Here is a 12,773-nt window from a genome sequence, read left to right as displayed (position 1 = left end):
CGTCCTTGGTTGCTGCCAATTTGGATGATACGATTTTGGATGCTGTGGTCCTGGATGTTGCATTTTTGGATGTTTCGCTCTTGGATGCTCTGAATCATCCCTAAGGGGTCGGTTTTGGATGTTATTTGGACGTTTTGATTGCTGGATGCTAAGGTTTTGGATGTTGCGTCCCTTGGACGCTGCGCTCTTGGATGCTTCAATACTCACCCCGGGCGAGGTGGGTTGAGGGCGCCAGGAAAGAATCGGATGCGCAGTTTATGCAAATATTATATGCCTACGCATCTTACGTAATTGGGGTTCCCTTGGCATCAATCATTTCTACAAATTAATTTGAATTAATTCAGCACTACGCTTCACATTTTAAGGAAACTTAAAATTAGATTTATCTACACTGGAATTAATCTTAAGAAATCAGAGACACTCCACTCGTCCTCGAAGGGCAAAGTCACAGCTTTTTCATGACGTCAGTTTTAAAGGTTTTTGTTAGTGAAGAAGATCTAGCACTTATGACCGTTCCTTGAGTTCCTTACTTCGCAGGAACATGGCGGGGAGATACGGAAATGATTTCGGGTAACGTTATCATTGTTATTACACTCTTTCTAGTAATCAGCTTTCGCCGAGTTTTACCTGGTCCTCGTAGCTTATGGTTTCATTCATTCCTTGTCGGATTTGCCAATCAGATGTGTAGGAATGTGGTGTTTTTTGTGCGCCACTTTTGCCTAACCTCGTGAAGCTTCAGCTGGGGACGCGGCGTGGTTGTTAAATTGTATGATATGACTGACAGCTTTGCAATGAGACTGTCATTTATGTATGCTTATGCTGAGTACATTTTTTAATGCACAGTACACACACATTATAATGTGCCACTGTCGATCCTACTTCTCATGTTGCGTACGCGACTAACCACTGGCATTGGTGGATCCGAGGAAAGTGGTTGAAATACTGCAAGGGTGTACTCCCAAAAGAGCTCATCCAATTTTAAATAGTATATTAGATTTTGTGGTAAATGTCAATATTAAGTCCTAAGCAGATTTCATTGAAATTTTTCATATTTTTACATTATGACATCCTGAATTCAAAAATGATACTCATATGTCTCGCAAATAAAAGGAAAAAACACAATCAAACCTGTCCTAACCTTACCTACTTACCTATATTCTACCAACCTACAACCTACAAACCTACAACCTAACCTAACCTACAACCTAACCTAACCTAAAACCTAAAATTTTGCTGTTACATATTTGTATCAACAGCATCACAATTGTAGTTAGGACCTAAACTTGTCATATACCGATTTTGCTTTGCTTATACCTTGCTGTTCAGTGTCAAAGAGTCAAAAATGTTTGTATGTTGTTTCATGATGATTAGATTTACATAATTTTGTCATTTTTGGGCAATCTGAGATAGGAAGATAGGTAACCCACAGACTGACATATGGATTTGCCACTGACCCAATGGACTGATCTAGATATGTAGTTGCCCAATCTCTCAATCAAGACCTTAACCCTCGCCGGCACTGGGGGGGTTGATGCAACCTGCAACCCCCCCCCCCCTAAGGTTTTTCGCGAATAACTCGCGTATAAAGCGGCCGATCGCGACGAAACTTTCAGTACCCTCGCATTGATCAATTTTACACCTACCCTGAAAATTTCATGACCATGACCCAAATGACCTTTGACCTGTGACCTCTTTTCCGAGACCATGTTTGGCCGGAATCGCGATTCGGCGTATGTCGGCTCGCATTAGCCGCGCGTTTGCAAGCTTTTCGTGGTTTCAAACGTTCAGACATGTGATTTGATGTTGCTCCCATACATTAGGGTGGGTCACCTGAAGGTCAGGTCAGGTCATTGACCTTTGGTGACCTCGGGTGACCTCGGTTCACTTTTTCGATTTTTACATGTTTCTAGGCTAGTTTTTGGAGCTGAATTCGAATTTAGCAACCATTTGAACATTTACGAAGTAGTTTTGGTGCCTTCGTAACATGTTACGAAGCTGTCAGAGGCGGTTGACATGTATTACAAATCCGTCACAACCCCTACCGGTTGACCTGACCTGACCTGACCCGACCTGGTCTAAATGCTTAAAGACATCATCTCTGATCAAAACTAACACGATATTCGTGATCAGCACCCCGGAAACCCCCATAGTAGCCCCACTTTACGACTTTCTAACAGGTCCCGATTTTCCCGGTTTTCAGGTCATTGACCTGACCTGGAAGGTCACCCGATGACCTAGGACCTAATTGGGTATCATCGGCTTCTTCTCGTGACGGGCAACACGCTCGTTTTTTCCGCGAAGCTCTAGCTCGATCAGGGGCCAAACGCGAGGGGGGTCGTACCCCCCCCCCTTGTGCCGTCGAAGGACGCAAAATGGCCTGTGCCGGCGAGGGTTAAGCATGTGTCACTTATAATCAAGTAGGAAGCTGTGTAGCTCCAGGTGTCATCTTCAAGTAAGGCATCCTATATGCCTTTTTAGGTGATGAGTGTTAAGCAGAATGCAGGTTAGGTACCTACTATGCATTTCAGACCCCATGAGACCCTGTTTTTCGGCGATAATTTATTTAATATTTATCCAATTGGCTTCAAATTTTCGCACAGCACATTTCAGCTCAAGCGCCAATTTTCGCTAATATGGTCTCTTAACAAAATATCAATTGTTAAGGTACTTATCGTTGCCTCGTAATGTTAAAATCAGCTCCGTAAATCCGTCAGTGGAGTAGAGGCTATCCGTACGTAGGCGTGACGTCACAGGCACGTGACCATTAAGCTCCGCCCTCCCGCCGGACGGAGCGGTGACCTTGGCCGGTCAGTCGGATGCGTGGAGCCGACGGGGCAGTAGCCGCCGCGCCCAAGGCCGTATGCCGGACCGGGGCGGCTCGCATTCGACGTGGCTGCCTTGCCGTTGCCGTTGCAGTAATGACGATACAGCAGAAACTAGCGCTCGTTATTAGCGCACTAGCCTTCGGTATTGCATTTATCACAAATTAACCTGCACCTTGTCAATCAATAAAGATATGTCTACTTTAATACTAAGTTCAGGACTAGTGACTGCATTTTTGCTTGATTGAACGTCATTAAAAAAGGCCGTTGATGTCAATTGACTGTGAACTGATGTAAGACGTCGGTCAGCCTACGTCAAATTTGCAAGATATGGTAAACAGTTACACCGTAGCATTTAACCCTCGCCGGCCGAGGGGGGGGCGGGGGCGGGTGCCGCCCCCCCATAGGGTTTTTTCGCGATAGCTCCGAACACGCTGGCGATAGAGAGCTGAATCTTGGCATACCTGACCTTTGATCCAAGCCGCATCTTTTGACACCAACCGAATTTTTGGGTCAGGTCAGGTCACTGACCTATGACGTCATAAGTGAACCTCTGCACGGTCTTCAGATGTCGCAACTTCGCAACGCCCTCACTGCCAGAGGAGATGTCACAGGGAAATGAAACTTGCAGGATTTAGTATCCATTATGACTCTCAGAACTTGTATATCTCGGATTTTTCCTAAAGGTCATATGAGGTCAGGTCATTTTCGTGACCTCACCATTATAAGTCAATGGGGAAAAATGAAAACTGCTATTCTGGCGCCGGGAACGATCTCCAACTATCTCAAGCACACAGAATCGTGATTTGATGCACTCCTTGCAAGGTTAGATGCGTCACTTTTGCAATGTTGACCTTTCGTGACGTCATTTATGACGTCATAAAGGTCATATTAGTTTTTCGTCAATAACTCCCGATCAAATTGAGCTAGCGAGTCGAAAAAGCCACCAATGGACTCAGGAAGATCTGCCGAATTGAATGATATGCGACATGACCTCTTTCGACCAACTTCGTGACCTGGGGGTGCTGACCTGACCTTGACCTGAGGTCAACACCCTAAGTTGACCTGACCCGAACAAAAAGTATATCATTCGACGCGCCTGAGCAAGGCGAACACGATGCTGCCAAAATCGCGGCTCTGCGGCCGTTTTTTGCGAAGTTATTCACCAAAAACTGAACCGTACCCTGGGGCACTTGACCTGACCTCAGAGGTCACCGGTTGACCTAGGACCTTAAAATCGGGTACCAATCTCTGCGTCTCGTAACGGCGCACACGCTCGTTTTTTCCGCGACGCGCTAGCTCTACCAGGGGCGAAACGGCGAGGGGGGGTCGTACCCGCCCCCCCCCCCCCTCAGCCGGCGCGTATGTAGAAAACCAATAGGTCCGGCGAGGGTTAAGAAGTGTGGTTAAAATATGAAATATATTATGCTTATGCGTATGCTTGAGATGGATTCATGTGATTGAACACCTTCAGAACTAGCCCATTTTATAATTGGCTAGATTGAGGTCACCGGACTGACTTGAACCCAGGCTTTCGTGTTGAACTGCAAATAATTAAGATACCTGTAAGCATGGGCGGCGCCAACGGGGGGGACGGGGGGGACAGGTCCCCCGCTATCGAAAGTTAGGGGGGTACAGTACCCCCCTATCGGCGAGGCCCGTTCAATAGTTGATAATAATGCATTATAGAGCTATCCGTCGCATTTAATGCATCGTTGGTTAACAAAGGCAGGTTCTGAATAAAGATTGCTGTTGGGATGCATCGCAGGGGGTCCTAGGCCCTGGCCATCTGCAAAAGGTGTGGAGCTGTGATGCCCGTAGTTATAAGGTGATCGGCAGGGCCTCGGGGATCGTGCCCCCTTTTTGGGGCGCCAGGCAGGGTTATTATTTATTACCTCCCCACCCCACTGCCAGACCCCATTGCCGATAAAACCAAGTTCACTGAAATTCCATAAATTTCCGTTACTATATGAAAATTTTCCATTCCTAATTAGTCAAATTCAAACATGGCAGTTCTACCACAGGAACCATTTGAAATCTATGCCATTTAACCCCAGCACTTGTGGGGAGAAGTGTTCGGATAGATCACAGGCAGGACCAAAAAAGCACGCAGTAGCCCAAGACCTTATAATTGGATATAGCATCGGCTCCCTCTCGTCAAGGGGTTCGATAGCACTCGTTTTTCTGCAAAACTAAGTTCGGTCGGCGGCCGAACGGCTGGGGGTCTAATCGAGCCCCCCATCCCTCCCCTTCTTACGTCAGCGGCTGTGAAAATGCCATTACCAGCTGTTGAAACATGGCAGTTGCTTTTGCATGAGTGCACGAAAGGGTTTTAGGTCCGTGATACGTGAAAGGTCCTACATGAAAATTGAGACACACCAGCTTATCAAATTGTGCTCACTGTGGTGCGCTCGGTTTTACCTTGACTAGTCTTTGAATTCTGGGGTGAAACAGACCAGTCAAGAAACCTGTTCCATAAGGAGAACCACTAATGCTAAAGAGATGTGGGATGAGGTTTCCAGAGACCTTCATTACCTCCCAAAGGAGGTGCCCCGCCATTTGCCAATCCCTGCTGTAGTTGTTACGATTGGAGGGTGAATATGAGAACGATGCAGGTCGTGCCAGCTCGATCATGACGAACACAATGGTGCCGACATCACAGCTCTACTGCCATTTTTGAAGAAGTTAATCAACAAGGACCGGAATCCTACCCTGGGGCATTTCACCTGCAGAGGTCGCCGGACCTGAGACCCTTTCACTCATTTTTTTTCAACGATGCATGCGCTCGTTTTTCCCGCAAAGCTCTTGGCAAGTAAAATCCATCAGAAAGTGTGATCAAATAACGGCTGGTGACCTTCCATGACCTAGCATGGCCTTTTGAGTGACCACCGATGACATGACCACTGACGGCTAGCCATTAGCTGCACCTTGCCCGTTGCATATGGATCAGGTGGTGATGTCATGATTCTGAAATTATATTGCAGTTTTGGCGCACTTGTCAGAGCAGAAGACATTCCCACTTTTCCTCCATGACTATATGATGGTGAAGCCCTGAAGCTGACCAGACGTAAGATCGAAAATTTGAAAGTACGAAACGTAAGAATAGCTGGCACTGCTATTCATACCTAAGCAATTCGCAGCTTGTATAGGAAACCAGCTTTGAGTTGGCAAGACTGCAAATTTTGATTTAGAGGCAAGGATGCTTGAAAAGGTGATCGATCTTAGGTGTCCTAGGATAAGTTTGGAAACGGGATGCACCATTCGATGTGTTTTGGGCCTTGCCAAGTTTCGCGGCGTTACGTGCCTCGTTTTTTTTTTTTTTTTGCATACACGATCAGTATCTACTTTTGGGATTTTCGATTTTCGGTCCCCGTCCCCCCCTATCGAAAACCCGTGGCGCCGCCCCTGCCTGTAAGCAAGTACCCTAATGCCTCATTATTGGAGAGCTTGAAATGTTACTTTAGTTTCACAAAAAGACGCGATTTCTTTACTAGCCTATGCGCTTGTTTCCCTTACTCTGATGTCACATTTCTACCATGGGCAATAAATCGCACATTACATTTCTGCTCCCTTCTCAACGCTTCCCGAATAACGAACACAGCTCGTGGAGCGATGTCTGAGGTAATCGGAAGTGCTCGCGACTAATAATCCTGCTGTTTTTTTTCTGCATAGTTAGGTATAACACGCGTCTTCAGAAACAGCAATTGACGCAGCCAACCATATCGATATTTTCGAGAAGTGCAGAGGCTTCGCATGATGTCATAGGTGACAGAATAGTGGCACGACCTGACCATGAGGTAGGCGCCAGAATGTGCATTCATTCAGATATTCAGATAGTGCATGACTCAGCTCTCTATGTTGGTTCTGGGGAGGTTAATATCCTCATTTTGATTATTCCTCATATTCTGAGCTGGATCGGTGTTGATATACCAAAAAGAGAGAAGCGGTTACCAACGCCCCCAAATGAAGAGCAAGCTTTCGCTCAGGCACTTCCTGTCGATTCCATGTATGTTTCCAGTGCACGGCCCCCGCGCGACCTCTCCGCGGTGCTGCCGCCGACTGAGCCTGCATAGACCCAGCGCGGTCACGGCCAGTGGGCGGAGCTTAGTTGGGCCCGGCGCAACGTGATTGGCCAGCGCTCCCATCCAATCCGCTGCGGTAGCGAACGAGCCTCTATCCGGGTGCAAAATCTAATTAGCATTACGAGCCAATGACAAGTGCTCTAAATATTTACATTTTGTTAAGAGACCATATTGATGAAAATCGGCGCTTGAGCTGAAATGTCTAATGTCAAAATTTCAAGCCAATTAGACAAAAACTGAAGAAATTATCGCCGAAAAACAGGGTCTCACGGGGTCTGAAATACATAGTAGGCATTAGGCATTCATTTAAGGTGCTTGGTCTTACCCTAATTCTTCCAAACATTTGGCTTCAGAATTCTTGCTATTTCTGGCTGGGACAAGGTATAGTACAAACTACAAGCTAATTTGTGCTCTGAATATTGGTGAAGTTCAGAGCATTCAGTGCAGTTCATTCGTTTTAGCAGGTGCTCAGCTATTTTAAATGTTATATTTTTGTTCGAGGCATTATGCATATTGGTCAATATTTATTATGCCAAGGATGGCTTGTAGTGAGCTACCACCAAATACCAGACAGTCAGTGCATACCACCGCACACCAGTCGCCCTGTGTAGACCGGACGCCTCCACTGACGAGTGACGACCGTGTGTTGGCCGCAGGGGCGGGTACGGAGGCGGCGGCGGCGGCGGCGGCGGGTATGGCGGCGGCGGCGGCGGCTACGGCGGCTTCCGCGGCGGCCGCGCGCAGAAACCGCTGCCCACAGAGCCCCCCTACAAGGCGTACGTCGGAAACCTGCCCGACTTTGTCGTCCAGGGCGATGTAGAGAAGAAAATCTTCGCCGGCATACCGGTACGTGCTGTGGAGATCGCCTGGCCTCCTGTAGAACTTGTTTGGAATATTTGTAGTGCAAGGTCTTGTGTCCGCTGCATTTAATTTGTGTCTCTCCCTCGTGAAGGCTAAACTCGGTTCCTCACGCCGGCAGATCAAAAACATCCACATGGTGCGGGACCGCGAGACGGACGCCTTCAAGGGCTTCTGCTACGTGGAGTTTGAGTCCGTACAGGACCTGGAGCGCGCGCTGATGGCCAACGGCGCCGACGTGGAGGGCCGCGAGCTGCGCGTGGACGTGGCTGAGGACCGCCGCGGACCCGGCGGCCGCGGCCGCGGAGGGCCCAGAGGTAGGGGTGCTCAGCTGATATTGACGGGAAGGCAGAGGACGGCAGGCAGTCGATTGTTGTGGGCGACAGTAGGGAGGCACCGCCGTGATTTACTTGTGTTTCACAATCGGCAGGCTGTCTCAGATATGCTGTGCTCAATTTAGAATGCGGTGTACTCTTTCGAGAATCATGCATAACCCTGCCAAAGCCGGTCACCCGTCGGTGTCTCGCCTAACCTCCGTATAACCACCGTTCAGGCGGCCCTGGCGGCTTCCCGCGCGGCGGCGGAGGAGGCTTCGACGACCGACGCGGAGGAGGCTTTGACGACCGGCGCGGCGGCGGATTCGACGACCGGCGTGGAGGCGGCTTTGGTGGCCGGGACGACGGTAAGTCGCCGGGGCCAGGACAATATGGAAGTTCTCTGTCAGTGTGTGATGTATTGGATGCATTGCTTTATTTTCACCCGCGGTCTGATGTTCCTAAACCAGCAGCTGTTTTGGTGCGAATAATTATGGGAACGTTCCAGTGTGCACAGCCGCTGCTTTTGTGTGAATATGGTTTAGGTATTTGTGTTCTCAGCTTTTGCCAATCGGAGAATGGGCGGCAGGTACCCACTCTGTTGTGCCCTCGACACCAGGTGATCGTTGTGTTGTTTCCATGTCATGTTGCCATTGTCATCCTTCACCATTCGTGGCCAAGCCAGCGTAAACTACATCCATTATCTTACCACGTTATCCCCGCAGTGTCTGACATGTCCCACGTCTCAGTTTCCCTCTCAGTTGACCCGTCCCCTCTACAGGGTTCCGCGGGGGCGGCGGACACCGTGGCGACTTTGACGACCGCGGCCGGGACGGCCCCTGGGACGGAGGCCGCGGCGGCGGTGCCGGTGCCGGTGGCGGTGGCGGACCGCCTCACATGGAGTTCAGGGAGCCAGACCCCAGTGAGTGAGCTGGTCCGTCCGGCGACATATATATTAGGCTCACCATTGCGTATGTAGGCCAGTAAAACATAGAATAAGGGATGTCATCAGGGGACATGGAAAGGAAAATGTCACCTGCAGATGTTTGTGTCGCATTATTTTAGTATTATTTTGGGTGAAATATTTTCGTAATTATTCTACATTAGAATTTAGACTTATTGCAAAACCATTGTTCAGTCAAAACTCTTCGTCCTTACTAAAGCTAATGTTTCATGCTTCATGTTTATATCGTGCCTGATTCATAACGTTGACCACGTTCAATCACTCCATCTGATCAGTAAAACGTCCGTGATCGCCGATTGTCTTATCAGCTGATGCTGATTAGACTCGACTTCGATCCCCACGGTGGCAACTCTCCGCATTGCGTCATCATGCATGGCACGCTGTAAGACTCGCCAGCTATTCGATTTGCGATATGACTATCCGATACACTCGAGTCGGCGTATCTCGTTAGCAGTCGTCTCGCTGGGGAATGGGAATAGTACACTTCCCCCTGAGCACGTTGCGTTCGAACTGTCAGTCTGACGGGCCGCCGCCGACCCTGTCTGCCCTCCTGCCTGCGGCCCGATATAACATGACCCCCCTGTGCCCGCTCAGGTGACGCGGCGCGGAGGCCGAGGCTGAACCTGAAGCCGCGCACAGTGGGCGCGCCCACCAACTCGGTGGCCAACACCTCCCAGACGAGCAGCATATTCGGCGGGGCCAAGCCGCGAGAAGAGAACCTCAAGAGCAAGGGCGCGCCGTCCGGCCAATAGTCGACCGGTGAGTTGGGAGGGAAGCTGCACGGGGAGGGACGGTCGCCTGAGTCAGCAGGTCGACTGCTGGCTCCTGGGGCGTGGAAATTCCTTTGTTAGGTGGAATGAAACTTACCGCTATTATGGGTCTGCTCCAGTCGCACTTCCTAACACCTCTGAACTCCTCCAAGATAGCTCCCCTGTTCCAGTGGCAGCTCTAGCCCCTACAAAGCCAAGGAGGACCCTGCTCCGACCTCCTCTATCTTGCTATTGGAGGAGTTTAGACTTAGAGGTGTTAGAAAATCCGACTGGAACAGATCCTATGTGGAAGGTAGCATTTGTTTTCCGTCATCGGAGGAGACTTTCACGCGATAACATTTGATTTTATGTCATGTTTTATTAAGAATCTAAAAGGATAGTAGTATTGCCATTCGCCAGACCTCAGACCTGACTATATGAATGATGCAGCTGAACTGAAGTTGATCGTGACGATGAAAGTATGCAACCGAAATTATTATCGCATTCGTAAGAACACTGAAGGAAAATCGGAAAAGTGTAAGAAATTCATCTGAATAGAACGGATTGGTCGCTTCACCACGTTTCAGTGGTTCGCATCAATATCTTTTTGTTCACGGACTGTCCAGTGTTAGGGTGCGGTTCGTTCCCCGCTGATCTGGCGGCTGGAGGTAGTCACTGACCGGCCGTGTGTCCGCCAGGGCTGGGGCGCGGATCTCGTCGGCGGGCTCGGGCCGCTGATCGTGATGGTCTGCTGTGAACTGCCGCCGGAGCACACCGCCATCTGGTGGCGGCGCCGGGGACCGACTCTGCGCGACGCCGCCGCGCGCGGCGCCCACGTCTCGTTTGTGTACAAACGAACCTGTCGCCGCCGCCGAGCGGGGACCGGGCAAATTGGCGCGCCTCGCCGCGGGCCGGGCGGCGAGGCCCGTGTGTGTGTGTGTTTCTGATTCGGCCGCCGGCGCGCGCGCTCGGCCGGTGAAGGAGGCGTGTGGTGGCGTGCGGTAACTCGGTTTTATATTGGGTTGCCGGCCGTGTGACGTCATTGTATGCCTTCGGGAGGGCGGCGACCGGCGGCCGGCCGCTGCCTTTATGTTACTTCCTGACTTTTGTGGTCGGCTCGTCTGCTGGTGACTGTGCCCGAGCGTGGTTTGTCCGACAGCGTCCGTAGCTTTCGGTAGGTGAGTGGCTCGAGAAAATCCTTAACGCGTTGATTTTGGTTGTATTTGTGTACGGAATCCTAGGCGTATGGCCCGAGTGCAGAGGGCGGGCTGGATGTCAGGTCCGGTATCTAATAAATCTTCACCGATTACCAGACTGATTGCGTCTTATTTGGATTCTGACGTGCCCCGGAGCGAGATTGTCTCTTACAATCCGTCGTCAACGCGCGCCGTGGGGGTGGTCTGAGGGACGCTTCTGGACACGGGGATTTGGAGGAAAAGGCGACATTTTGGCTCCGCATTGGGCCTCGTAAACGTAGGTATTCGCAAACGACGTTCACAAGGCTGACTTACACATTGCTTGCATTGGTCATCCTCCGGACTCGACCTAAAAAGTATTATTTCCTACTGGGTCAGGCCACCAGGTTATGACGTCAATTATCAGGTAATGTCCAGGTGAATTCTGCGTATTGCAGGATTTTCGTTTCGACGATCTGGGTGCGGTGTCGACATGCCCTCTACTTTATACTACGCATTGAAGGCGAGATCGTTAGTGATAATCTGTACCCCAAGGGCAATGTAAGGCTTCCGGAGGTGAAAGTAACGCAAAAAGTCCGATATAGTGACTCAAGTTTATAGGGGAACGTGCTTAAAATCTTAAAGCGTTGGCTCAAAGCATCTTCACGGTGTTCAAAAAGGACAGATCATAGACCACCATATAACTAGATATAGTTACATATAGTGGTCTAAGGACAAAGTTGTTCCGATTGCATTTCATAACCGTGACAAGGTAAAAGACACCGTCTGCCAAAGAAGCCGATGGCAACACTGACCACATTGTGTCGCTGGCGTAACCTTTACATCACAATCGTTACACGGTGAATCACAGTGGCGATTACCCCGATCAGGGGCGTAGGCAGGGGGGGGGGCACTGGGCCATGGCCCCCCCCCTTGGGCGCCGAAGGCGCCCTTTGCGATTGGAGGGCGCCGAAGGCGCCCTCCAATCGCAAATGCAATTGTAATAGAATCGAATCGAAAAACAATCGCGACTGGAGGGCGCCCAATCGCGAATGTGTTTGCAGGGAAAATACGGTTGGAGGGCGCCCTCGGAGGGCGCCATTCCAAATACGCACTCCAAATACGATTGGAGGGCTCCCTTGGGCGCCCTCCAACCGCATTTGTAGGCTAAAGCTTTCTAAGCGTAGCGGTAGTCGCCTATGTAAGCCTGTTGATCGCTGCCCTCCTACCCACTGGCGCCCTCATTTGATCGTTGTACTCCTACCTATTGGCGCTCTCTGGTAAACAGGCGCCCTCTCACCCGAAGGCGCCTTCCTGTATGTCGCCACCTTGCCCTACACAATGGTGCCCTTCTGCTGGTCGGCACCCTCATAATTATTGGCGCTCTCCCACCAATTGTGCCCTCGTGAAATTTTGATGGCCGCCCTCCTCCCTTTTGGCACCCTCTTGTTGAGTGCCACCCTTCTAGCCATTGCATGGCGCCCTCTTACCTATTGGTTCCCTAGTCCCTCCTGTTGAATGTTAATCGGGGCCCTTCTACCTATTGGCGCCCTCGTGTTGATCGCCGCCCTCCTAACCACTTATGCCCTCCTGTTGATCGCCGCCCTCCTACCCACTGGCACTTTCCTGCTAAATTGGCGCCCTCCCCACAGGTCCCCTCCTGTTTAATGTCATCCTCTTGGGCAAAGGCACCCTCCTCACCATTGCCACCCTCCTGTTGAACTTGATCGTCACCCTTCCACTCATTGGCGACCTTCCTATCTATTGGTGCTCTCCTGTTCCTTGCCGCCCTCTCACCTGGTGGCACCC

General features: G+C 50.3%; 1 protein-coding gene across 1 annotated transcript; it reads left to right on the top strand.

Moving 5' to 3' along the window:
• Positions 1–337: 337 nt before the first annotated feature.
• LOC122374628 (eukaryotic translation initiation factor 4H-like) lies at positions 338–11,103 on the top strand. The gene is made up of 7 exons (XM_043353472.1): positions 338–570; positions 7,561–7,750; positions 7,884–8,079; positions 8,316–8,444; positions 8,858–8,998; positions 9,635–9,799; positions 10,488–11,103. The coding sequence occupies exons 1-6, from the start codon at positions 542–544 to the stop codon at positions 9,790–9,792; spliced, it is 843 nt and encodes a 280-aa protein (XP_043209407.1). The 5' UTR covers positions 338–541; the 3' UTR covers positions 9,793–9,799; positions 10,488–11,103.
• The last annotated feature ends 1,670 nt before the right edge of the window (positions 11,104–12,773 follow it).

This window comes from Amphibalanus amphitrite, unplaced genomic scaffold, assembly GCF_019059575.1.
Source record: "Amphibalanus amphitrite isolate SeventyFive unplaced genomic scaffold, NRLGWU_Aamphi_draft 001685F_arrow, whole genome shotgun sequence".
Taxonomy (NCBI): Eukaryota; Metazoa; Arthropoda; class Thecostraca; order Balanomorpha; family Balanidae; genus Amphibalanus; species Amphibalanus amphitrite.
Note: the sequence above shows the minus strand (reverse complement) of the source record. Positions and strands in the feature narration are given on the sequence as shown.